The sequence below is a fragment of the Stegodyphus dumicola genome, chromosome 5 (assembly GCF_044657685.1).
Source record: "Stegodyphus dumicola isolate Sdum_Otavi_A_Nest chromosome 5, ASM4465768v1".
NCBI classification, from domain to species: Eukaryota; Metazoa; Arthropoda; class Arachnida; order Araneae; family Eresidae; genus Stegodyphus; species Stegodyphus dumicola.
In genome coordinates, this window is record NC_140772.1 from 8,769,920 (window position 1) to 8,794,092 (window position 24,173).

Consider the following 24,173-nt stretch of genomic DNA (forward strand, 5'->3'; position numbering starts at 1 on the left):
GAGGTGTTGGGTCGGTTTGCTGTTGCCTGAATGAACGGGCGTTACGGGCGACTTCGATGCGAAAGAGTTAATTTCTCTGCTTGGCTTTAGGTCCTAACAACGAAAACTACAAATTCGCCCTTTGTAGAAAAAAAATTCTGTCAGGCAATGAATCTACGGGGAGATTTTTCCCTATGAAACTGAGCCAAAAGTGTTATATAGTATCTAAATATGAAAATGTTCTACATGTTAAACGGGATCTCCGTTGCATTACTTTCACTTTTTGACTACTGAAATAAAGATATACTGATTATTTTGTAGATTGGAAAACCCTCCTTGTGATCATGAAAAGGAGCAAAAACTGGAAAACGAGAAAGTACTAGAAAACAAGCGAGAACAGGAAAAGATGCAAGAGCTGAAAAAGAATCAAGAGCTGAATAAAAAGGAAGAACAGGAAAAGAAGGAGAAACTGGAAAAGAATCAAGAACTGAAAAAGAAGAAAAAACTGGAATTGACACAAAAACGAGAAAAGAAGCAAGAACTGAAAAAGAAGCAAAAGCTGGAAAAGATACAAAAACGAGAAAAGAAGCAAGAACCGAAAAAGATACAAGAATTGGAAAAGATACAAGAATTGGAAAATAAGCAAGAACTGAAAAGGAAGCAAGAGCAGGAAAAGAAGCAAAAACTTGAAAAGAAGCAAGAACTGAAAATGAAACAAGAGCAGAAAAAGAAGCAAAAACTGGAAAAGAAGGAAGAACTGAAAAACAAACAAAAACTGGAAAAGCAACAGAAACAAGAAAAGAAGCAAGAACTGAAAAAGAAGCAAACTCTGGAATGGATTCAAAAACTAGAAAAGAAAGAAGAACTAAAAATGGAGAAACAACTGGAAGAGATACAAAAACAAGTAAACAAAGAAGAACTGAAAAGGCAGAAGAAACTGGAAAAAATGCAAATACAGGAAACGAAGCAAGAGCCGGAAAAGATGCCAGAACTGGAAAATATAGACGAGTCAGAAAAGACGCAATACCTGGAAAAGAAGCAAAAAACGGAAAAGAATTCAAATCTGAAAAACAAGCTGGAACCGGAAAAGAACTGTCAAACGCGAAAAGGAAACCGGATGAACTGCGAAAAGAGCCAGACCTGGATAACGACTGTAGAACGATTGATTTAATGACCAAACGAAGCAAGACCCGAGAAAGAAAAATAGAACAAATAAATCATATACCACTGCAAATAATACCACTGGAAACATTAAAAATCAACTTCAAAAAAGGAAACACCCTTCTTCAAGGGGGCCTTGCAATACACTGTCATAATCCAGAAGATATAGAAAAACATTAGCTATAACCTCATTGCCAAAAGAGTTGCAAAATATATAGTTAACATAAAATTTCCTGAAGCCAGAATACCAAAATGCACAATTCATAATATTCCAAAAAATTTCAACTCTGATGAACTGATTCAAATTATACCCCAAGAAACATAATATTTCCGAGCTAAGACCTTTATTTAAACTGAATGATCAAAATAATACTCATAAATGGATCATAAAATGTCACGGTAAAACTTTCCAAAATTTTATGAGTAAAAAACAAATATATATTGGATGGCGCACCAATAAAATAACCGAGTTTATCGGTTTACGCAGATGTCAAATCTGCCAGGATTTCTCCCATAAGAGAAACAAACCAAAATGCTCATTCTTCATCGGAAATTATCATGTTTCTTGCGTTCTTCCCGTAAACTCCGTACTGCATAAACTGCTGGATTAACAATGAAAAGTATGAAGCAAACTTTGACTGTAAACATCCAGCTTTAGCTACTTACTGGTCCACATATCAAACAGAAGTTAGACGAGTAAAATCCAATACATATTATCAACAATAATGCAAGATCCTCCAGACTATCTATACACCATTTCCATCAATAAAATGAATAATAATGTCATCCGCTTTCTCGAAATAAATTTTCAAAGAGAAAAGACCGCCATCGACCAACTAAGTCAGTATCATATAGATTATCTGGCAGATTTTATTATAACACAAGAACATTATTGCATCACTGGCAAAATAGGAAGAATTCCAAATAACTGGACAATTATTCAACGTCATGCTTCAACTGGTGTTTTATCTTCTCGTACAGCCATATTCATTACAAACAATAAATGGAATTCTACAATAATGCTTAATACTCGAGATATAATCACAATTTCAATCAACACTAATGCATCTCAGCTTCTTATTACTAGTATCTATATATCTCCGTCCAAAATCCAAATCAAACCTTATCCGTACTAAATGAAATCTTACAACATAATAATAGTCCGCATGCTATTAGTGGAGACTTTAACTCTCATAGTACTTAATGGGGATACTTACAAACCGATCACAGAGGAGAAAAACTTGAAGAATTTTTAAATGCAAACAATCTCATTCTACATAATCATTTTACAGACGGACCTACCTTTGATAATACCTACAATAAAGATTGGACTGATCTTCTTATTTCTACAACACATCTTGATAATAAAATTAACAACAGATCAATACTAGATGAACACCGAATCTGATAACAAATATATCTCTTTTGATACAACTGAATATACGTCCTTTACTGTCCTTACAAGATTTAAAATCAATAATAACAAAGAAAAGAAATTTCAACAAAAGTTCAATCCAATTTCAAATCACTTTCTAAATTCTATTATTCTCTGTACAACAAAACCAGAACTTAATAATATTACCAAGGAACTTATCAGAAAGTTTCAAGATACCTAAGAACATATCTTCTTCAAAAGATCATCAATTCCCATTATAAAAATCAACTGGTGACGAAAGATCTCCGCAAAGAAACACACGAAACACGAGCATTACGAAGAAAACTCAAATCATCGCAAACTGATGAAGAACGACTCAACCTGCTTCAAAAATACAAAAAACGAAAAGCCTCATATAAAAAGCAAATAATATCTGCAAAACGTTAAGCATGGTGCAACTATTGTTCAAACAACCAGGATACATATGGCTCATTGTACAAAATTGAAACCAACAAAATCTTCCACCCAACGCAACTTACAGTCACTAATACGGGAAATAATGATAAAAATGTTACGAAGATCACTTTGGAAAACATCCTAGATGTTATTCTACCAAAAGAAAACATATATGATGATTCAACTGAACAAAGATTAATTCGTTTTAATCTACTTCCACGAAAAAATCCTAAGCTAATTCTAATCTGCAATAAATGTCTTCAAATTGGTATTTTTCAAGACTGCTTAAAAACAGGACAAATCACACTCTTCCTCAAAAAGAAAAAAGCTCCTGATAATCCTAATTCCTATCGGCCAATTAACCTTCTTCAAGCTCTTGGAGAAATTCTTAAACGTTGTATTATAGGAAGACTTGAATACCATTTTCACCATCAAAAATTTATCAAGGTAAATCAGTATGGATTTAGGCACCAAAAATCTACCATTCATGCAAACAGTGCAGTCCTAAATCAAATCGATGTTAATAAAATCAATAACCTACACTCGGCAATAATCAGCTTATATCTTAAATCAGCCTTTGGTTCATTATGGCGGCCTTCAATTACAGAAGCACTTAGAAATATTGAATGTCCTTATAATATCTATCAAATTATCAATAATTTCCTTCATAATCGCCATAGTCTCATTTTATATAATAATACTTTAATCAGAAGAAAACAAGTTCGTGGATGTTCACAAGGCGCATGTATGAGCGCAGAATTATGGAATATTACATTTAATAAAATTATAAAAAGTGCCTAGCTTTCTTTTGCTAAAGTTACTGCTTACGCCGATGATGTCGCATTTGTTATCAGTGGAAGGTCCCATTTAATCCTTCGAAGAAATTGTCAAGAAATAATAGCCATATTCCAGCAAGAATGCAAGAAAATTAAACTTGAAATTTAATCCTCCAAATCTAGAATCATGACAAATCATAAACCTGGACAAAATCTTACTAAGCAATTTTCTGTTAAAATAAATGGCGAAAAAAATCAAGCATACTAAATCAATCAAATACCTAGGAAATTATAATACATGAAAACAACAACTTATCGAATATCTCAAAGAACTTAAAAATCGTACACATTCTATAAGTCAAAATCTTCGACATGTGCATGGCATAACCTGGGGTTTAAATCGCCATATCACCAAATTACTATATCGTACAGTAATAACCAAAATGATTACCTACGACTCTGCCATCTGGAAATTCCCTATAACCACAAGAAAAGAAAAAATTCTTACCTCAACACAACGACAATTTACGCTTAATATTACCAGAAGCTTTCGAACTACCTCCAGTACTACTCTTAATATCTTAGCTGGAACTATTCCACTCCATGTCGAATCCATTCAGGAAGTAATTTATTCTACAATATATCAACTTCGCCATAATATTACTTATGACAAAACCATATACATCACAGAGGATTACGAAATGTGCCCTGCTCCTTACAATAGACATCTCCTGCTGTATCACACACACAAATAACAACAGCAAGAAACACTAAAACTAAAAACAATTCAATTGAAGTATTTAATTATAGAATTAAATATTAATACCGACCGTCAAACTGCCATACTGACCGTACTATCTCTAACCCAGAAAATCAGTCTTCTATTGCTTATGACATCAATAAACTCTCTAAAAAAACAGATAATTTAAAAATTCATATATCGTGGATAAGAGGCCATAGTTAGAAATGACGGTAACGAAACATTCGACAAACTTGCAAAGAAGCTGTTCCTAATCAAGAAAGCAATTTTCTATATACGAAATTTCCCAAATCTTATCTTCGACTCTGCATAAAAGAACAAATTACCCAAATATGCCAAGAACAATGGAATAACGCATCTACAGGTCGACGAACTTACTAATTCTACCCCTATTGCGATACTGACACCAAGAGTACAAAATCCTTTTTAACATGTAATATTACTGGCCATAGGCCATATCGTGTTTATTTTCATCAAGGAAACTTAATAGACACTGACATCTGTATATGCTGCTAGAAAGGAGACAGTGATCATTATCTTTTCTCATGTCCTCTCAAGAAAAATTTCATATTCTCGCACCCAGAAATATTGATATATCATTCAAAAGAACGATCAGCAAACTTCAACATCTTCATTCTAATATGAAACAAATTCACCAAAACTTAACACAATTGGATTAAATCTATGCAGAGTAACCCCATCTACAACAGACGAAATATAACAAAATATTTAATTTTCACATTTGTAGAATTTTAAGATAATTATCGATCTTTGTCACAAATACTTATTTGTACTGATCGTAATAAAAAACGCCTTGCAAAATTCATAATAAACAGAATGAAATATAAAAATTGAGTCGTGAGAGTAAACTAGAACTGAAAAGGCGAGTCATGATATTGATTTGCTGTGTCATGACAAAAATGAGCTATGAATATTGTATGAGTGATGTAAAGTATATGAACTTAAACGAGGAAGTTTTTATGATCTCTGTAATCATGAACATTTTAATGACTTATGAACTCTGCCTAATGAATACTGAAAACTATTTGTGATCATGAAACTCTAAAATACACTTTTATTCTCTTCTACATGTTATACTTCTGTTTTATTAATTTTATTATATGTTACATCATGTATTATCCTATATTTTAGCACTTTATTCAAAATTATAATTTTATTATATGATATATTATGTACTATTCTATACTTTATGTATTAAGCTATATTTTATTTCCCATATTTAAAGTACTATTCTGTATTTGTCATGATATATTCTATTTTAGCATTTTATTCCTAATTTGGAAAATTCAAAATTTTGTTATAATGGCACATTATGTGTTATTGTATACTTAATGTATTATGCTACATACATTTTTTCTTCTATTTTAAGAATTATTCCAAATTTGCCATATGATATCTCTACATATAATAAAAGAAAGAGTCTGTCTGTGTGTTGTGTGTGTTTCTTTCGTTCGCGCTGCGCGTAAGCTAATAGACACACGAGTAGTAAGCGCAGGTAACCGTGCTACGGAAGTGACGTCACAGAAAGGGGGCGTGGCTTGGATCACGTGACCGGAAGTGCCGCCATGTTGTCGAGTTGAGTTGAGTGGTTTCGAAGTGGAAGTGTTTGTTTGAAAGTGGAAGTAGGAGTGAATAGAAATTTCAGAATTTAAGTTTTTTGGAAGTTTCATTTTTATTGTGTGGCAACGATTATTTTTTTATTTTTTGTGGCAACGAGCTCTTACACCACGTGTTTGGAATGACATCATCAGTTTATGCGTGCTTTTACAAAACGGCATCGGGAGGATGACATCACCTATTCCTGTTTGGGCATGTTATTTTTCAAAATGGCGTCTGCCTTATTACATCTTTATGTGCTTCCGCTTAGGCGAACGAATACATTTTTCTGTGGCCAATCAGATTCTCTGAATAATGGACCAACCGCCTCTTAGCCAATCAGCATTCAGATGAAATAAAGAGTTCCTACCTGATATAGAGTTGTCACGAGAAACGTTCAGCATTTCTTTCCCTGCTCTTGCCTTGAGTGTACGCACATTTTTTGCTTGGACGATCCTTGTTATTTTCTTCGTCGGACTTTTATCTGTTTCTTCTCCGCTTCGAATATGGATCAGCTAGGAAACTACAACGCTGCAGAGGTAAGTTACTTTTCGAAAACATACTATTTTTTAGAGTGTTAATCTTTTAAAAATTTATTTGTGAAAGTGCAATGTGGGCTTAATTTGCCTTTTATTTTTCAGATGGAAAATCTATTGGAGAAAGAATCCATGCCTTTGAATGATGAAGTGTTGAGCCATGATGTTCCAAGAGAATCAGATAGCTCTTGTGCCAAAAGAAAAGCAGAAGAAACATCCCATTTCGAGAAAAAAGTACGTATTTACGAAAAGCTTATAAACTTTTTTTTATTTTATGTTACCTCATTTTTATGTATGTTCTTTTATCTGCCAACCGACTTACCATTTTTTTTCCTTTTCAGCGCAAAGGACTCTTTACCGAAGAGGCTATTCCAAAGGAACTCACTCACATGGGAAACAATGTCTTTGTGGGACCCAGCATTTACAAGGGAAAAGTGACTGTGCACATCCGAGAGTATGCTAAATATGGTAAAGCTTACTATCCGACAAGACGAGGAGTAAACTTTGAGCCATGGTGTTTGAATGTTCTCGTAACCATCATGACAGTGGAGGAACCAGACCTGCTGACACTCAATTTGGAATTGCCCAAGAACATTGTAGTTACATATAAAGATGACCACTTCACTTTGACTCAACTCTCTTCGACAGGAGAGACAAAATGTAGCCTCAGCATTACGACTGCGCAGTGGGAAGAACTGCTAACAAACTTTAGCCGTATCAGTGACATTGTCACCAACCTCGTTTATCAAAGCATGAACTTTTGTGAAGCTTATGAAAGCGTATCCGACGAACCTATTAGTGAGAAAACTCTTCCAGAATCCTTCGATCTTTCTATGGGAAAAGCATGCCTTCAAACTATTCTAAAAACATCGCTTGAAGAGCTCCTTCAGCAGCAAGGAGAACTAAAATATCCCAAGCTCATAGACTGTGAAGAACTCGCTGTTCATAAAACAGAAACTGTGAATTCACTTGCTGTGAGATTACATCCTATAGACATTGCAAGACAATTTTATGGAAATATTTGCGGTGAAGAACCCTATTTAATGTTATTGAAACCTGCTCACTATATCACCAAGGACTTTTTAAAATCTGTATGTTTAACTGATGTATTAAACGAAGTAAGAGAAACTTTTTGTCCAACAAACTTAGAACAGTATGGTGCCTTTGGTACTGAATATTATGAATATTTGTAAAAATAGATGCTCAATAAAATGTTATTTTATTTTACAATGGCATCATTCTTTGATTCAGACAATCTTTAAATGAAAAAAAAGGTATAGTATTGTATTTGTTACATATAGTTTTTATTTAGTACGAACTTATCGATTAGAAAGAATATAAATATGGTTGTTCGTAAACATATATATCATTACTTGTTCAACCTTTAAGTTGTTATGTTCACTTTCTTTCTTGTTTATGTCATATTTATAAAATCTTTATATAGGCGAGTTATTATTTTCCTCTTAAACATATATAAATGAATATCAGTGCACGTTTTGATCATAATAATTGTTGCAATGAACTCAGCTCTAGCTCAGACCTATCGGGATCCTCAGGTCCCCGCGAGTTTCGGGGGTGTTGCTGCTTTACATCGTGCTTTAAAAGGTCGCGTGAAAACAAAAGACATACAGAAATGGTTGCAAACCAAAGATTCTCATACTTTACACAAACCCGTGCGACACAAATTTCCCAGAAACAGAGTCATCGTCGGAGGCTTAAACGAGCAATTTCAATCTGATTTAGTGGATATGCAATCCCTGGCCTCTTTTAATGATGGATATAAATATTTGCTGACCTGTATAGACATCCTTTCGAAATACGCTTGGGCTATCCCTCTGAAAGATAAAACATCGGTGTCTATCAAATCTGCTTTCGAAAAGATATTTTCGGAACGTACACCCGAATCTTTGCAAACAGATGCCGGGAAAGAGTTCACCAATAAGCAAGTTCAAGATTTTTTGAAAAAGAAAAACATTCACTTTTTTACGACACATAATGCAACCAAAGCTTCTGTCGTGGAAAGATTTAATCGCACCCTTAAAACTAAAATGTGGAAATAATTTACTGAAATGAATACACGAAAATATATTGATGTTATAGATCAATTGATATCCAGTTATAACAATACATGGCATCGAAGTATTAAGACGGAACCCTCATCGGTTACATTACAAAATCAAGAAAAAATTTGGAAAAGATTGTACGATCAGAAATCAGTAAAAAAACATGTTCCTACCGATTTAAAGATTGGAGACACGGTGCGCATCAGCCGAGCAAAAATGCTGTTCGAGAAAGGATATGAACAAAACTGGACAAGAGAAATTTTTACAATCTATAAAATTATTCGGAGGACTCCTGTCGTCTACAAACTGAAAGATTTAGCAGGAGAAGTCATACAAGGGACCTTTTACAAACAAGAACTTCAAAAGGTTTCCGACTCTGGTTATTAGCCGGTAGAAAAAGTTTTGAAAAAGAGGAAACGTCGAGGGAAAGTGGAATATTTTGTGAAATTTCAGGGGTACCCCGAAAGCTTGAATGCTTGGGTAGAAGATGTTAGGATGCTATAAAAGGCCTGTACATTCTGCTTACCTCTCATTTGAAGAAACATGTCTTTCTTTATCACACTGATCAGCGACAGCTCCATGCGCTTTTTCCCAGACAACAAAATATCGCAATTTACCACTCAGCTTCCTACGCCGATTGATTTAAATAATCAGTGGGAATTATCTCTTGTGGACTTTATTTACCCTCACACGTGGTATAACGTCCGAAAAGACAACAATTTATTTGGATTTCATTTAGGAGATGGAAAACTGGAAGGGAGAAGAGTTCCTCCAGGATGTTATGAAACGATACCAGATTTATTAAAAGCCATGAAAATACCCTCTCATAAAAATAAGATTGAATCCAGTTATCATCCTGTCACGAAACAAGTGACCATTAAGACTGACGAAAAATGCAGTGTCATTCTTCATGAAGGATTAGCTGAACTTTTAGGATTCGAGCCTGGTGTTTACAAAGGATTGGAGCAAAGTCCTTTTGTAGCCGATTCAAAAGCCTCTTTTTCTGTCATGTATGTATATTGTGATCTCGTAGAGCCTCAAATCATTGGAGATGTACAAGCTCCGTTGCTAAAAATTGTCACGGTGGAAGGAAATGATGGGGATATCATAAACGCTCATTATCCCAGACCCTTTTACCTGCCAGTCATTCGTCAGCAGTTTCAGACTATACATATTGACATAAGACTTCACTCTGGAGATTTAGTGCCGTTCGAAAGAGGCAAAGTATTTCTTGTATTGCATTTTCGCCTCAGACAAATTCTATAAAAGAAGCATCCATTTGAAAATCCATTTCATTTGAATTGTGTATGCAAGAATAGAAGCATCAAAATGAGAGTGCCTTATACGTGTTGTACGAAAAAATTTGAAGATTATTATGTAGCTCAAACTGGAAATGAACTACCTTACTATCAAGGAACCATTTTACAGAAAGGTTATGGGATTGGTGGATTTTTTGCAAAACTGTTTCGCAGTGCCATGCCTTTTTTGATGAGGGGGGCAAAGACAGTGGGAAAAGAAGCTTTACGGACTGGAACACAGATTGCGAACGACGTATTGTCGGGCAAAAATTTTAATGTGTCCCTCAAAACCAGATCTAAAGAAGCTGGAAAAAAATTAGCGAGGAAAGCAGTTCAGAAAGCAGACGAGATGATCGGTCATGGAAGGTTTAAAAGGAAGCGCAAAACCCCCAAACGCTTGATTTCGTCTAAAGCCAGGAAGGTGTCACGACGTGATATTTTTGACTCGTAATGGCTTTCCTGTTAAAAGATTCTCCAGAATGCGCAAAATCCGAATTGGATTTATTTTCGTTACCTCCCACTCAAACAGTGATAGAAAAAGGTCAGTGGGTTGAATTTCACATTAGCCAATGTGTCGGAAGGAAGTCCTGTTGAATTCAATGTTTCTAAAAGCGGAGACGACTACCTAGACTTATTACAGACACAACTCTACGTCAAAGTGAAAATTTTAAAAAATGATGGCAAGCCAATCACGGCTGAAAGTAAAGTGGGACCTGTCAATCTCTTTTTACATTCCATGTTTTCACAAGTGGATATTAGTTTAAATGAAAGACTCGTTTCTACCAGTAATAACACTTATCCCTACAGAGCCATGATAGAAAAATTACTGAATCATGGATTTGATACAAAAACTTCGCAACTTTCATCAGAATTGTTTTTTAAAGATACAGCAGGACGTATGAATGTTTTTGATACTCAAGATACTCAGCCGAACGAAGGATTCAACCAACGAGCAGAATTGTTTAAACTGAGTGCCTCAGTCGATATGATTGGCCGGTTGCATTTGGATATGTTTCATCAAGAAAGACTTTTGTTGAATATGGTGGATATGAAGATTAAACTCAAACGCAGCAAACCCGAATTTTGTTTACTGGGAGATGGTGAATTTAAAGTCGTACTCGAACATGCTTCGTTGTTTGTAAGAAAAGTGAGAGTTAGCCCTGGTGATAATATGAACTTTATCGGCGTTTATGTAGATGGTCAACCGGTACCTCATAATCCTCTTCAACCTAATTTTGAGAAAAACCATTTTATACGAGCTTATCAGAATTTATTTACAAATGCAGACGACCGAGGACTTTACCTTTCAAGATCAGAATTTTCAAAGGGATATTCCTTATTTCGCTTCGATTTGTCACCTGATCTTTGTGATGGCTCTCATTTAAATCTGATTCGACACAGCAACTTAAGATTAGAAATAAAATTTGACAGTCCTTTAGAACAAACTGTTACCTTATTAGTGTATGCTGAATTTGAAGATTTGATAGAAATCAATAAAGCTCGAAATATTCTGTATGATTTTGGAAACTGATGAATTCATCACAGATTCATCAAATCTTATCTCGAGATCCTATTTCTTCGAGATATTATGCGGGTATTTTCCCATCTGACAAAATACCTGTGATTCAAAATTTTCCATGTGCACTGGTGCTGAATACGGACAAGCATGATGAAAAAGGAACTCATTGGCTAGCTGTCTACCCTGCAGATCAACAGACTCTTGAATTTTTCGACTCTTATGGACTCCCTCCCGAAGTATATGGAGAAGATATCGCATCCTTTGTCAAGAAATATCGTCATGTTCGCTGGAACAAGATTTCGCTTCAAAGTTTAACTTCTAATGTATGTGGACAATATTGTATTTATTTTATTATTAAACGATGTCAAGGACTCTGTATGGAACTCATTGTATCACCGTTAACCGGAAAGAATTATGATTTCCGAATATTTCAATTTGTCAAGAAAAGATATGGTGTAAACATGATTTTTAAAAAATAAAGTTGTTTTAATTTTAAAAATTGTGTCTTGTATTTCTTTTGTGTTGTTTCTACATATATTTAAACAAAACTCGTGTAACAACAATTTAGATAACACATTTTGGGGTATAAAAGGGCTCTCCATACACAGTGTGTTAAACATCACGAACATGGAAAGACAAAAAATTGTTGTTGTTATTTTAGTTTTGTGGATTTTTTCAAGTATGGCCCTCCTAATTTGGACTCATCTCCAATGGACATCTAAACAAGATTTCAACTGTTTTCAAAATAAAACAACACTTGACATTTATAAAATTTATCAAAAGATTGATTCAATAGGTTTTATCAAGTGCCACGAGTTTCCCAATTTTTATTTAAATCACCCACATTGCGGAGAAACAATTTGTGAATGCGTTCAAAGCTCTTTAAATGTTTTCAAAAATCACTGTTTGGAATTTACGAAAAATATTGTGGATTCAAGGAGCGAATGTCTTCTGATTGCCAATATACTTAAAGACTGTTTAGAGATTTTCTGTAAAGTATAAAAGTCAATATTTTCTTGTTCCTGTCATTTACAAAAATGGAACTGCCCAAGTTAGTACACCCTTCGACTTGTCTTCTGAGCGGACCCACAGGATCGGGAAAAACATTTTTTGCGAAGAAATTGATAGATCATAAAATGTTCCATCCTATGCCAACTCATATTATTTATTGCTACGGCAGTTATCAACCTCTTTTTAATTCCATGAAAAATGTTAATTTTGAAGAAGGATTACCATCTAACCTGCAGACTCTCCAAAATGCTTTAATTATTATAGACGATTTAATGTCTGAACTAGCAAGCGATACCCGTTTAAGCAAACTTTTTACAAAAAGAAGTCATCACCGAAACCTTTCAGTCATTTTTATAACGCAAAATTTTTTTCACCAAGGCAAAGAGATGAGAAACATTCATTTAAATTCCCATTACCTTGTCTTATACAAAAATCCTCGAGATAAAAGTCAAATTATGCCTTTAGCTAGACAAATGTTCCCCGGAAAAGTAAAGGCCTTTCAAGAAATTTTTCAAGATGCTACTTCAGCCCCTTTCAGTTACTTGTTGATTGATTTACGACCTGAAACAAGTGAAACGTATCGCCTTCATACCATACATTTTTACAAAAGTTATTTTCAAAATCCAAATGGTAAGGTGGTCAAGTCCTGTTGGATTACCCTTTTATCCAACACAATTCTGTACAGTTTTGTTTCCGGTTTATTCACCACCTTTCTTCTCTTCGCTTCTCGGGTGATTTTGCAGGGGTTGTGGAGAGAGATGATCTCACTTCGGTCGAGGCTGCAGACCAGACTTTTAATGGCTTCAAAATTCAGCAACTGGGAATTCCGGAAGTTCAATGAAAATCCTCGGACTTTGCAGCAGGTTTTCCCAGTGGCCGTCTGGTATGCGTAGTTTTTCGGTCCTCCTGAAAAAATAAAACATCATGAGAAAAAAAGAGATAATAGAAAAAACATTAAACATTTTTTGGTACATATTAAATAAGGAACTTTTTAAAGGTGTTTACCTAACACGAAGGTTTTGATAACATCTCCATCCAGTTCGTCGGTAAATTCTCCTAAGAAGTTTCCTAAGGGGGGATCGTTGCAACCATTCGAGGCATAGATGATGGAATCTGTGTCGTGATACAGGACGTCTCGACCCAGCTTGTCCATTTCACTATACAGCTTGAGACGAGCCCAAGCTGTCGTAAAAGTTGCTAGAAAAATGTTGGTCGAGGCATCCTGCGGTACAAACTCCTTTGAAGATTCCCAGCAAATGGCAGCCACCTCAGGCGTGGGAAGAAAGACATCCTTGATCTGAAAATAAAAGAAGAATCATAAGTTAACAGTTCAAAATAGTTATGAGTTAACAGTTTGAAACACACTAAGCTTATAGATGGATAAAATCGATAAGAAAACTTACTTTTTTAGTAGAATCCGCCAACATCTTATTAAAGTCTGGCATCTTTCCTGGGGATAAATACTATGTCTACCAGCCCCGATAGTTCATTTCAGTTTGAGACGTCGAATGGCTAACATGTCTTCTCCCATCGTGATCGATTTCGAAGGCTTTCAATGGATGCCTCATTGCTACGTTGTTAAAGAATTAGCCTTGTATTCTGTGCATGAAGGATATCACAGTTGATGGTCATTTTTACCTCCTCAACCTTGAAAAACATTATCACGATCTCAGCAAAAGTGTTTTGCCTGGGTCACAAAAAATCGTCATCACATGAACTGGAGTGAGGGTGTATTACCTTATACTCATCTTCGTATTATTTTGCAATATTTGTCATCTGTTTACTCTGTCATATACGTGAAAGGGTTAGAAAAGAAATTATTTTTAGAAAATTTATTAGGTAGAGACATCATAAGTTTAGATTGTCCTAAGATAGAAAATTTTAAAAAGAAAAGTTCTTTAATATGTTCGATTCATGCAAATGGATTTAATTGCTGTGCTTTAACCAAAGCAGCTGCATTTGCGACCTATATAAAAGAAAGTGTGCAAGAAAAAGAGCTCATTTGTCATCAGAATGTCTCATCAGAAGGATGTGGATTATTTAAAATTGTTAGGAAAAAGTCGGACAAAAGCAGCTCTACTGAAAAAGTGCCAAAATCATCTCATCAAATCAGTTTGTGAATGCGTTTTAAATCTTCTAAAAGCAAACGTACCCATCACAAAACGCGTCAAAAATCGACTCACCCCATTCAAAAGAACTTTAAGAAAGCTAGCGGACAAAAAAGTACCTCTTTTTAAGAAAAGGCGTCTTTTGGTTCAAAAAGGTGACGGTTTCCTATCTTTCCTGATTCCTGCAGCTGTCAGTGTCTTATCCTCTCTTATCCATGGAACACAGTAAGAAATTTACGCTGGTACCCTGGATCGTATGCACCAGTTTGAAGATGAACATTTGAGTGATTTAGATACCCAAATTCAAAACATCTTAAAAAAGAAAATGGACGATGAAGAAAAGTCTAAATTGTACATCCAAGTTCTGCAAAAGTATGTTACATTTCCTCATGTGAACACTTCCGAAGAACAACCGCCTGAACAACGTTCTGAGAAGATATAGAAAAAGAAATTATGCAAACAGTTCCTGTGAAGCAGAAAAGATCGGCACAGAAAATAATAGATTTTCTAAAAGAGCATCAGATTTCCTGGACACAGAATAAAGAACTCATTCTGGATGATCATGTGTTTTCTGGCTCTGACATTGTTCAGTTGATAAACTTTCTGTTGAGAAATAGAACTCAAAAACCTTTTGCCTTTGAACAGTTTAAAAATGTACTGAATGTTAACAACTTTCCTCAAGACTTTGTCAAAAACAAACATTTAATGAATGTAAAAACTATGTATGCTAGACCTAAAAGAAAATCCTCTTCGCAGCTGTGGCTAAAATTGTAATGACATGTGTAATACTTTGAGATATGAATAAAAGTTAATTTCTGATTATTTGTGTTATGTTTTTCTTTCTAATTAAACTAACATATAATAATAATTTTTGAAAAAATATAACAATTTTCTTAAAACAATAAAAACTTACCTTTCATGCCATTCTTTGAAAAAAGAAAAAACACCATAATTTTCAAACTTCTGTTTATTTATCTAAATACGTTTTTACACACAAATACTGTGCATAACATCTTTTTACACACAAACATTTTTTGTACATACCATACATTTTTACAAAAGTTATTTTCAAAATCCAAATGGTAAGGTGGTCAAGTCCTGTTGGATTACCCTTTTATCCAACACAATTCTGTACAGTTTTGTTTCCGGTTTATTCACCACCTTTCTTCTCTTCGCTTCTCGGGTGATTTTGCAGGGGTTGTGGAGAGAGATGATCTCACTTCGGTCGAGGCTGCAGACCAGACTTTTAATGGCTTCAAAATTCAGCAACTGGGAATTCCGGAAGTTCAATGAAAATCCTCGGACTTTGCAGCAGGTTTTCCCAGTGGCCGTCTGGTATGCGTAGTTTTTCGGTCCTCCTGAAAAAATAAAACATCATGAGAAAAAAGAGATAATAGAAAAAACATTAAACATTTTTTGGTACATATTAAATAAGGAACTTTTTAAAGGTGTTTACCTAACACGAAGGTTTTGATAACATCTTCATCCAGTTCGTCGGTAAATTCTTCTAAGAAGTTTCCTAAGGGGGGATCGTTGCAACCATTTGAGGCATAGATGATGGAATCTGTGTCGTGATAAAGGACGTCTCGACCCAACTTCTCCATTTCACTATACAGCTTGAGACGAGCCCAAGCTGTCGTAAAAGTTGCTAGAAAAATGTTGGTCGAGGCATCCTGCGGTACAAACTCCTTTGAAGATTCCCAGCAAATGGCAGCCACCTCAGGCGTGGGAAGAAAGACATCCTTGATCTGAAAATAAAAGAAGAATCATAAGTTAACAGTTCAAAATAGTTATGAGTTAACAGTTTGAAACACACTAAGCTTATAGATGGATAAAATCGATAAGAAAACTTACTTTTTTAGTAGGATCCGCCAACATCTTATTAAAGTCTGGCACCGTATGTACGTAGGTCAGTTGGGCTTTGTTGACGTTCATGCCCCATCTGAAACAAAAATTCAACATAAATCACAAAGAATTAAAAATGTTTACAAAAAGTTTAAGTCCAAAAGAAATCATCTTACCTGTCCCAGAAACTGTTCAGGGCCAGCTTGGCAACTTGTCGACGCCCAGGGTTCTTGGAAATCTTTCCAGCGTCCAACTTGACGCCCTCTCTTTCTTCATACTGGCGAATGTACTTCAGTCTGGCTTCTTCCGTCACACACTCCGAAGGCCAACCGCTACTTTCCTGTTTGATCTTCAGAAAGAGATCAATGTAGGAACGAAACAGGGAAGTAGACGATTCTTTGAAATGATAGACGTCGTAAATCTAGAAAATAAAGAATAAATTTCAGTTATGACAAAAGATTTTAAATAAATTTGGGTTATGACAAATAATTTAAATAATCTTTGAATACTTACATGTGTGACGCGGTAACATTTCTTTATCGCCAGCTTGACTTCTTCCGATACCCACGTTCCGATAAGAGCTCTTTCATCGTCTGTGTGGGTACAGGAAGACTGAGACTGTAGAAAGGCACAAGTCCGACACAGGGGGAACATGAGCTTCTTCCTACACCGATAGGGCAGTACTGGGAGATAGAGATTCCGAGGAGGAATCACACGGCACTGGATAAGTCCAAAGTAATTTTCTATATCCCCAAAGCTTTCCGTAATGATTGTTGGATGTCCTACAGGGTAGACGCAATATTTGTTCACCTGTGAAATAAAACAAAGTAAAAAAAAACATACATAAAAATCAGAAAAACACATCATCCATGAAAAGGTTTTAAAATAATAAAAAAAGTACGAACCCATGGATAGAGGGATGTGAAATCCACATATTTAGCGTCTCCCTCATGGAACAATTTGAGGGCATTTGTCCGTCCTCCGAAAAATGAGTCTCGAGGATTAAGCCGGTCCCTCAGATGGTGTTGCTCCAGGAAAGTTTGGAGATCCGGATTTTCCTCTTTTTCTCTCTGAAACTCATGCTCCCACATTTCTATGACGTGGAAACCCTGGGTGCGAAGCTTTCGTGTGGTCTCTTCCGTTTTCTCTCGCAACGTTGTCATGGAAACCCCTTTTAGCGGATGAATGACATCACCGTCATAACAGGAACTACACCCGTGGAAGAAAGAGCCCTAAAATAATACAAAATATTAATAGTGTTCCACATGTAAATTAACATTAAAAGTGTAAAATCATTAAAAAGGAATCACATAGAAAAAGAAATGGTTATATTTTCTTACCTGAAACTGATAGATGGTTTGAGTTGCTTGGCAGAAACTGTCTACCGAGATTCCGGCGATTCTGTGCTCTCCGGAACCATTCAACGCATGTTGAATGGCAATGCCTTCCGAAGCAGCAACAAAGTCCAACCACCGGATCGAATCAGGGCTGTAATTCGTGGAGTTGACGTAGCCGTGTGTGGGTACCATGGCAATCGTGTTAGGCTGAATGTGGCCACTCCGATACGTTGCCATACACGCTGACGCAATGGTCACGTATCTGAAAAGAAAAAAAGAACAATTTCATGAGCATGATTAGTCTATAAGAACATAACTGTAAACATGATCATTACTGTATAAAATAATTAAGAAAATAACTTACTGGAATAGATCCACATTCGCCACATCCAAAAACTGGGCTCGAAACTCCAGACAACAGCGGCGAAGAATATCCACGTCCGATCTATGAATATAAAAAGAAAATGTTAAATATACGAAACATAAAATATAAAATTAAAGCAAGAAAAAGGAAAAAACATACCTGCAATAGGCCAGCATCTCGTCTTGAAAATTGAACACATCCCCCTTGTGTTCGTCATGCCAGGACAGAAATGCTTGTCGGGCTGAAGTGCTCATGGTATCCGGGCTGTAATAGTGGGGGTCCGGTAGCGGTCCGACATAACTCTGGTTTTCCTTCGAGTTAAAGAGATGAGGGAAGTATCCTTTCTTTAACTCGCTGAGACCGAAGCACCCCGGTAGTTTGGCCAACGCCATCGGTAAAAAGTTTAACGAGTCTATGACCCGAATATTGAGACTGGGGTGTCTTACACTCATGATCATAGACCCGTTAGGGATCACCTCCGGCGCTGTGCCTTGCTCCAGGAGCCAGGCCATCACGAACTGCCCATCGAACCTGTAAGTAAAAAAATATTATGAATAATATTGAAAGCATAGTCATAATTAAAGCATGCAAATTATAGGATTTTAACTTACCCTTTAATGTTGTGTGCCACGGCGGTGAAGCCCTTGTGCTCTGTAGAGAACAGCCATACGCAGAAATCTTGGCATGCTTCGTAACCCGGGAACACCTTTTCAGTGCCGTCGGCATACTGAGCCACCGCGAAATTTACGAGATGCTCCCCCGAAGACTGGTCCGTTTCAAAGTCAAAAAAGATGAACTTGTCCTCGGACTTCTTCGGAGCAACACGACGCAAATAACAGCGGTGCTCAGCAGCCACGACAAACTGGCCGCAAGACGGACATTTGGTGGTACCGCACTTATGCAGATCTTTAGGGCAATCCCGCCTCCGGATCACTTGGCAGCAGTCCCTGCACTGGTATACCTGTAACGACAATAATTTTTTTTAACATAACAATTTTGAGAAAATTATATGATAAATAACTTTGGTCATTAACATATATTTTCAAAACACTTACCCTATCGCAAAGTGAAAAGTCTTGGTTTCCAGTGAGGGCTTTGTGTGCTGCATAACAGGCATCGGATCGGCAGAGACGGTCACAGTCCGGGCATCGTTGGGGCTGGCCTGGAAAGCAATCAGTCCTTAGGCATATAGGGCACGCATTGGCACATCTATGGCTTTCCGGATGATCATACGGCTTTTCATATGCTGTGCAATAATGGTTGCTACCAAAAAACCCTTTCAGGGACTTAATGACATCATAATGTCCATCGTGAAGCCACAAATTGATCCGTTGTGCCCTCTCTCTTCCTTTGTACACCACCTAAGATACAGCAAGACAAAAACAAAATTCTCTTGAATTCCAAAAAATCAAAGTAAAACCAGTTTTTAACATTTAATTGCATACATAAAGCGATCTAAAAATTCCTAATGCATTTAACATCGAAAGTAATTACATGCATATATGTTAAAGAAAAACAAAAAAAATTTTCATCGTGAATTCATTTTTTATAGTTTAAAGTTTTAACATCTTAATGAATTGTGTGCATGCATAAAATGAATCTAAAAATAAAAAATTCTTCATGCATTTTTTTTTACAAGTCATATTTTTAACATCGAAGCGAACCGCATTCATGCATGCATTTATGCATAAAATTTAACGCAATCTAAAAAATTCGCCATGCATTCAGTTTTACAAGTTAAAGTTTTAACATTTAAATGATCAGAAATATATGCCTAAATGTTCACTTTTTGCTATATTTTTAACATAGAAACAAATTGCCTTTGTGCATACATGTAAATAAAATCTAAAAAGTTAAAGTATTCTAAAAATAAAAATTTTTAAAAGTGAAAGTTTTAACGAATTGCATACATAAAATAAGAAATGAATCTAACAATTTTATGTAAACTAAAATCTCACTATGCATTTAATTTGTACAAGGTATATTTTTTAACATCGAAGCGAACTGCATACATTCATGGATTCTATGCTTGAATATGCATAAAATATAATCTTAAAATTTAGAGCAAGTCAAAAATTCACTATGCGTTCAATTTTGACAAATTATATTTTTTAACATGGAAATGAAAAATGCATCATGCAGAAATTTTTCTCTAAAAATCATTCAAAAATCGGACATTTTAGAAATCAGTTTTTAACTGCTATATTTTTTAACATGTATACGAATGATATGTATGCATAAAAGTTAATCTTAAAATTTAAAGTTCATTGTGCATTTTGTCAAATTATATTTTTAACATGGAAACAAATTGCCTGCATGTATAAACTATAATGTGCGCATCTCAAATTTTAAAACTATTCATTACCAAAATAAATTTTACAGTTTGTCACATAAAAAAGAAGTTAAATCTAATTAAAATAAATATGTAGAAAAGGTTTAGGTAATTTAAGGCTAATATTTATAAGCAGAAATATCTTGAGAAAAACTGACTTACCTGATTCAAATTTTCCGATGAGAAGACTGCAATTTGAGTATCCAGGTGCTCTTCAAATCTGGCAATTTCGGTAAATGTGCAGGGACCTAGAGGCACATTTGCAGCCACATGGAGTTCCTTGGCCCTGTTCACAAGAGCTGGCCGACTGCGATTTCTCATGGCTTTGATGGCACTCGTATCTTTTTTCAAATGTGCTAAGGCATACACAATGGCTTTGGCACAGCACAGTCCTTCCTCATTGTAAGGAATAGACAAAATAGACTGTTTTCTCAATCTGTCTATGGAGATATTGATGACTCTCCGATTTCCTCCGGCACCCACAGGTCGTCTGATGGTGATGACATCCACCGCGAATCCTGAATCTAGCTCAATTTTGTCTTTCGACTGCAACACTTTCATCACGGCAGCCAGAATCTTTTCCACTGTTAAAGTCGAAACTGTCATGAGGGAAGTACTTATCGGTTTATCCAGCCCTTCTGCTTGGATACAAAATCGGATGAGGTCCGAGGGACCCAGATTAGTTGTCGTTCGGCGAATAAGCTGCTCAAACAGTTCCCGGACGGTGTCCGGAATTCGGACCATCGGGATGCGTTGTACGTTCTGAGGCAGCCGTTCCATATCTATACTAGCTCGGAAGGTAATCTCCTCGGACTGATATTTATGGTTTCGGCGACGAGACTTTTCTTCGAGCACAATCTCCTCATCGATCTGAAAAATAAAAATAAGTTTCAGTAATAATGAAACATTTTCAAAAAGACATTATTTTAATAAATAATGCAAAAAAGAAAAATACACACCGAACGTTCATCGGAACCAGCCATAAAAACAGACCCACGAGCTGATGACGGAGAAGTCTAAAAATAAATAAATGCATTTTTAATACTGAGAAAAAATATTCTAATAAAATCTAAAAATGCTGAAATACTTAAATAAAGATATACTTAAATATTTTCCTCAAATCCGGAGCCCACTTGATAATACAAGGGTAGATCCATAGGACTTTCCAGAAAAATCTGATCCACTTCATCGATTAACTATCAAAATAAAATAAAATACGTTTAAAATACATTCAAATAGTAATAAAATACGTTAAATAAAAAAGTGCGTTAAAAATACGTGTAAAAACTTACATCGTCATCTGAGTCCCGAAAAGGAAAGTCAGGATCTTCAAACAGGACCTGGCAATTAAAAATTTAAATAAATAAAAGATTCAAAAAGAAATAAAATTCGTGTTTAAAATAGTAATCTAGACATTAAGTACAAGCGAAAAAATACTTACATTAGATGCAGAATAAGTTCGTTTAGCAGACATCGTGTACAAGAAAACGAAATGGCGCAGGAAAATAACAGAATCAAAATGACGTTCACTCAGCAAGAATCAGAGTAGAAATGATGAAATCGTGAAAGCTAGCGAATTTATAGGCGATATATAAGAAACAAACACGCTGATTGGCTGAAATAAGATAGATATTGTTAGCGGAATGCTGATTGGTTGTTAAGATTGTATACGTTCGCCACGGCGGATGCAGAAAGCGTGAAGCGGTTTCGACAGCCTGCAACGTGAAAGAGATGACGTTTACCTGTTCCCCCCCAGCCTATGACGTCATGGTGATTTTCGCTCCAAACGGAAAAATAACAGGTTTGATAACATGAAGGGCTTAGCCGAGCGGTAAAGCGCTACACTCCCATCCCAGAGATAGCGAGTTCGAATCTCAGCCGTGGAGTTACTTTTAAAATTCAGGGAAAATAATATTAATTTCCACAAAAATTCATTAAAGGTAATAAGTAAAATAATGATGTACTAAATAGTTAAAAATAATAGTTAATAATTAAAAAGTTAAAATTAATGACGTATTAAAAATTAATCAAATAACAAAATAATATTAATCACATGTCAAATAATTAAAAATAATAAATTAAAAGTGATGTCATTCCAAACACGTAGTTCAAGAGTTCGTTGCCATAAACATAAAAAATAGTGTCGATGCCACACAATAAAAATGAAACTTCCAAAAAACTTAAATTCTGAAATTTCTATTCACTCCTACTTCCACTTTCAAACAAACACTTCCACTTCGAAACCACTCAACTCCACTCGACAACATGGCGGCATTTCCGGTCACGTGATCCAAGCCACGCCCCTTTTCTGTGACGTCACTTCCGTAGCACGGTTACCTGCGCTTACTACTCAAACGGCTAGAAAATTTGCTACATAGGTGTATCTAGACAAGGGCCAGTGCACCTCGAAGCGATTTTTTCGAAATTCGAATTCGAATTTTTTTTATTTTATGTTTTGTGACGAAATCGCGTCATTTTGAGACATAATGGGCTATAGGAAAGCGAGATTTTACTCTACACATTCCATTTTCAAATCGTCATGAAACGTAAGCACTTAGATATTTTACGAACTTAAAATAAATTTCTTGTTTCAATAAATAGATTAAATACGAATTTATTTAACAAAGGGAGCTTAACACCTTTTCAAAGGGATATTTTCTAAAAAAGTTTATTTTTAAAAATGTACAGTTTATTTTTCTTTGTTTTTTGAACACGTAAAACTTTCATCCATGCGACTGCTTTTACAAAAAGAATTTTGGAAAACTGATAATAGTTTGTAACTTTAAAAAGATTTTTAAATGAAGCTTCTGAGTACACTTCGCATATTTTGCTTGCACATTTTTTTTTCTTCAACGGAAAGTTGGTTAATTTTTTATTAGGATAATAATTATTTGCATTAAGGGAACCTCCTTTATACCATTTGAGTTCTTAAGATTTTGCAAAGGGAAGTTGGTTAATTTATTTATTAGGATAATTAATATTTGTATTAAGTGATATTGCTTATTTCATTGTAATTTTGCTATACGTAATAATTTTTTTATGAAGTTGTTCTGCAGAGTAAAATTCTACGCTGTTTTTAAATTTAACGTTTGGTGTTCCTTTCAGCCATTTTTCCGGTACATTTAAAAGCCAGACGAAGGCTGGCAGCGAAGCTGCTAGTATTCTGTACAAGCTTGATGTAAAACTTGTTTTATTAGATTTCCCTCCTTTCCCAACAGCACGAAGTTTCGAGATCTGGTCTCATCCGGTGGGCTAATAATTGATTTACCCACTACAATATTATTACTACCTTCTAATGAACTTTTTTCTAGTTTTTTTCATTTCTTCTATTAACAGTTCTCCCTTTTTGTCTTCCTCACTTAAAAACTAACGTCTAAATCTCTCTTTAAAGAACTATCAGCAGGTTTATTCTTCTTCTGGCCTTCCCTCCGTGCTCTATTCGGTTAGTGATTGGGAGCTATAGATGTGCAATCTTTAATGAAGTTCCAACACTTTTACCTGTACATGTATGTATCTAAATGAAACTGGCTCGTTTGGATGTTATAGTAGCGAAACACCAAAAAAAAAAAAAAAAAAAAAAAAAAAAAATCTTGATTTAAATGATGATTATTTAAAAAATTTAGCTGGTATTTTAAG

At 35.3% G+C, this 24,173-nt stretch overlaps 4 protein-coding genes across 4 annotated transcripts; 1 reads left to right on the forward strand and 3 right to left on the reverse strand.

Moving 5' to 3' along the window:
* Positions 1-6,073: 6,073 nt before the first annotated feature.
* Positions 6,074-7,871, forward strand: LOC146997038 (uncharacterized). Its single transcript, XM_085816336.1, has 3 exons — positions 6,074-6,663; positions 6,766-6,894; positions 7,002-7,871. The coding sequence occupies exons 1-3, from the start codon at positions 6,631-6,633 to the stop codon at positions 7,851-7,853; spliced, it is 1,014 nt and encodes a 337-aa protein (XP_085672462.1). The 5' UTR covers positions 6,074-6,630; the 3' UTR covers positions 7,854-7,871.
* A 5,283-nt stretch (positions 7,872-13,154) lies between these two features.
* LOC146997039 (uncharacterized) lies at positions 13,155-13,893 on the reverse strand. The gene is made up of 2 exons (XM_085816337.1): positions 13,557-13,893; positions 13,155-13,457 (listed from the first exon to the last, which is right to left on the reverse strand). Exons 1-2 carry the CDS (start codon positions 13,702-13,704, stop codon positions 13,168-13,170), a joined length of 438 nt encoding a protein of 145 aa, XP_085672463.1. The 5' UTR covers positions 13,705-13,893; the 3' UTR covers positions 13,155-13,167.
* A 1,774-nt stretch (positions 13,894-15,667) lies between these two features.
* Positions 15,668-18,724, reverse strand: LOC146997040 (uncharacterized). Its single transcript, XM_085816338.1, has 9 exons — positions 18,365-18,724; positions 18,206-18,286; positions 17,845-18,103; positions 17,410-17,736; positions 17,018-17,314; positions 16,681-16,925; positions 16,514-16,601; positions 16,116-16,407; positions 15,668-16,017 (listed from the first exon to the last, which is right to left on the reverse strand). The coding sequence occupies exons 1-9, from the start codon at positions 18,715-18,717 to the stop codon at positions 15,728-15,730; spliced, it is 2,232 nt and encodes a 743-aa protein (XP_085672464.1). The 5' UTR covers positions 18,718-18,724; the 3' UTR covers positions 15,668-15,727.
* A 74-nt stretch (positions 18,725-18,798) lies between these two features.
* Positions 18,799-21,395, reverse strand: LOC146997041 (uncharacterized). Its single transcript, XM_085816339.1, has 3 exons — positions 20,700-21,395; positions 19,261-19,566; positions 18,799-19,166 (listed from the first exon to the last, which is right to left on the reverse strand). Exons 1-3 carry the CDS (start codon positions 21,315-21,317, stop codon positions 18,813-18,815), a joined length of 1,278 nt encoding a protein of 425 aa, XP_085672465.1. The 5' UTR covers positions 21,318-21,395; the 3' UTR covers positions 18,799-18,812.
* Between the last annotated feature and the right edge of the window lie 2,778 nt (positions 21,396-24,173).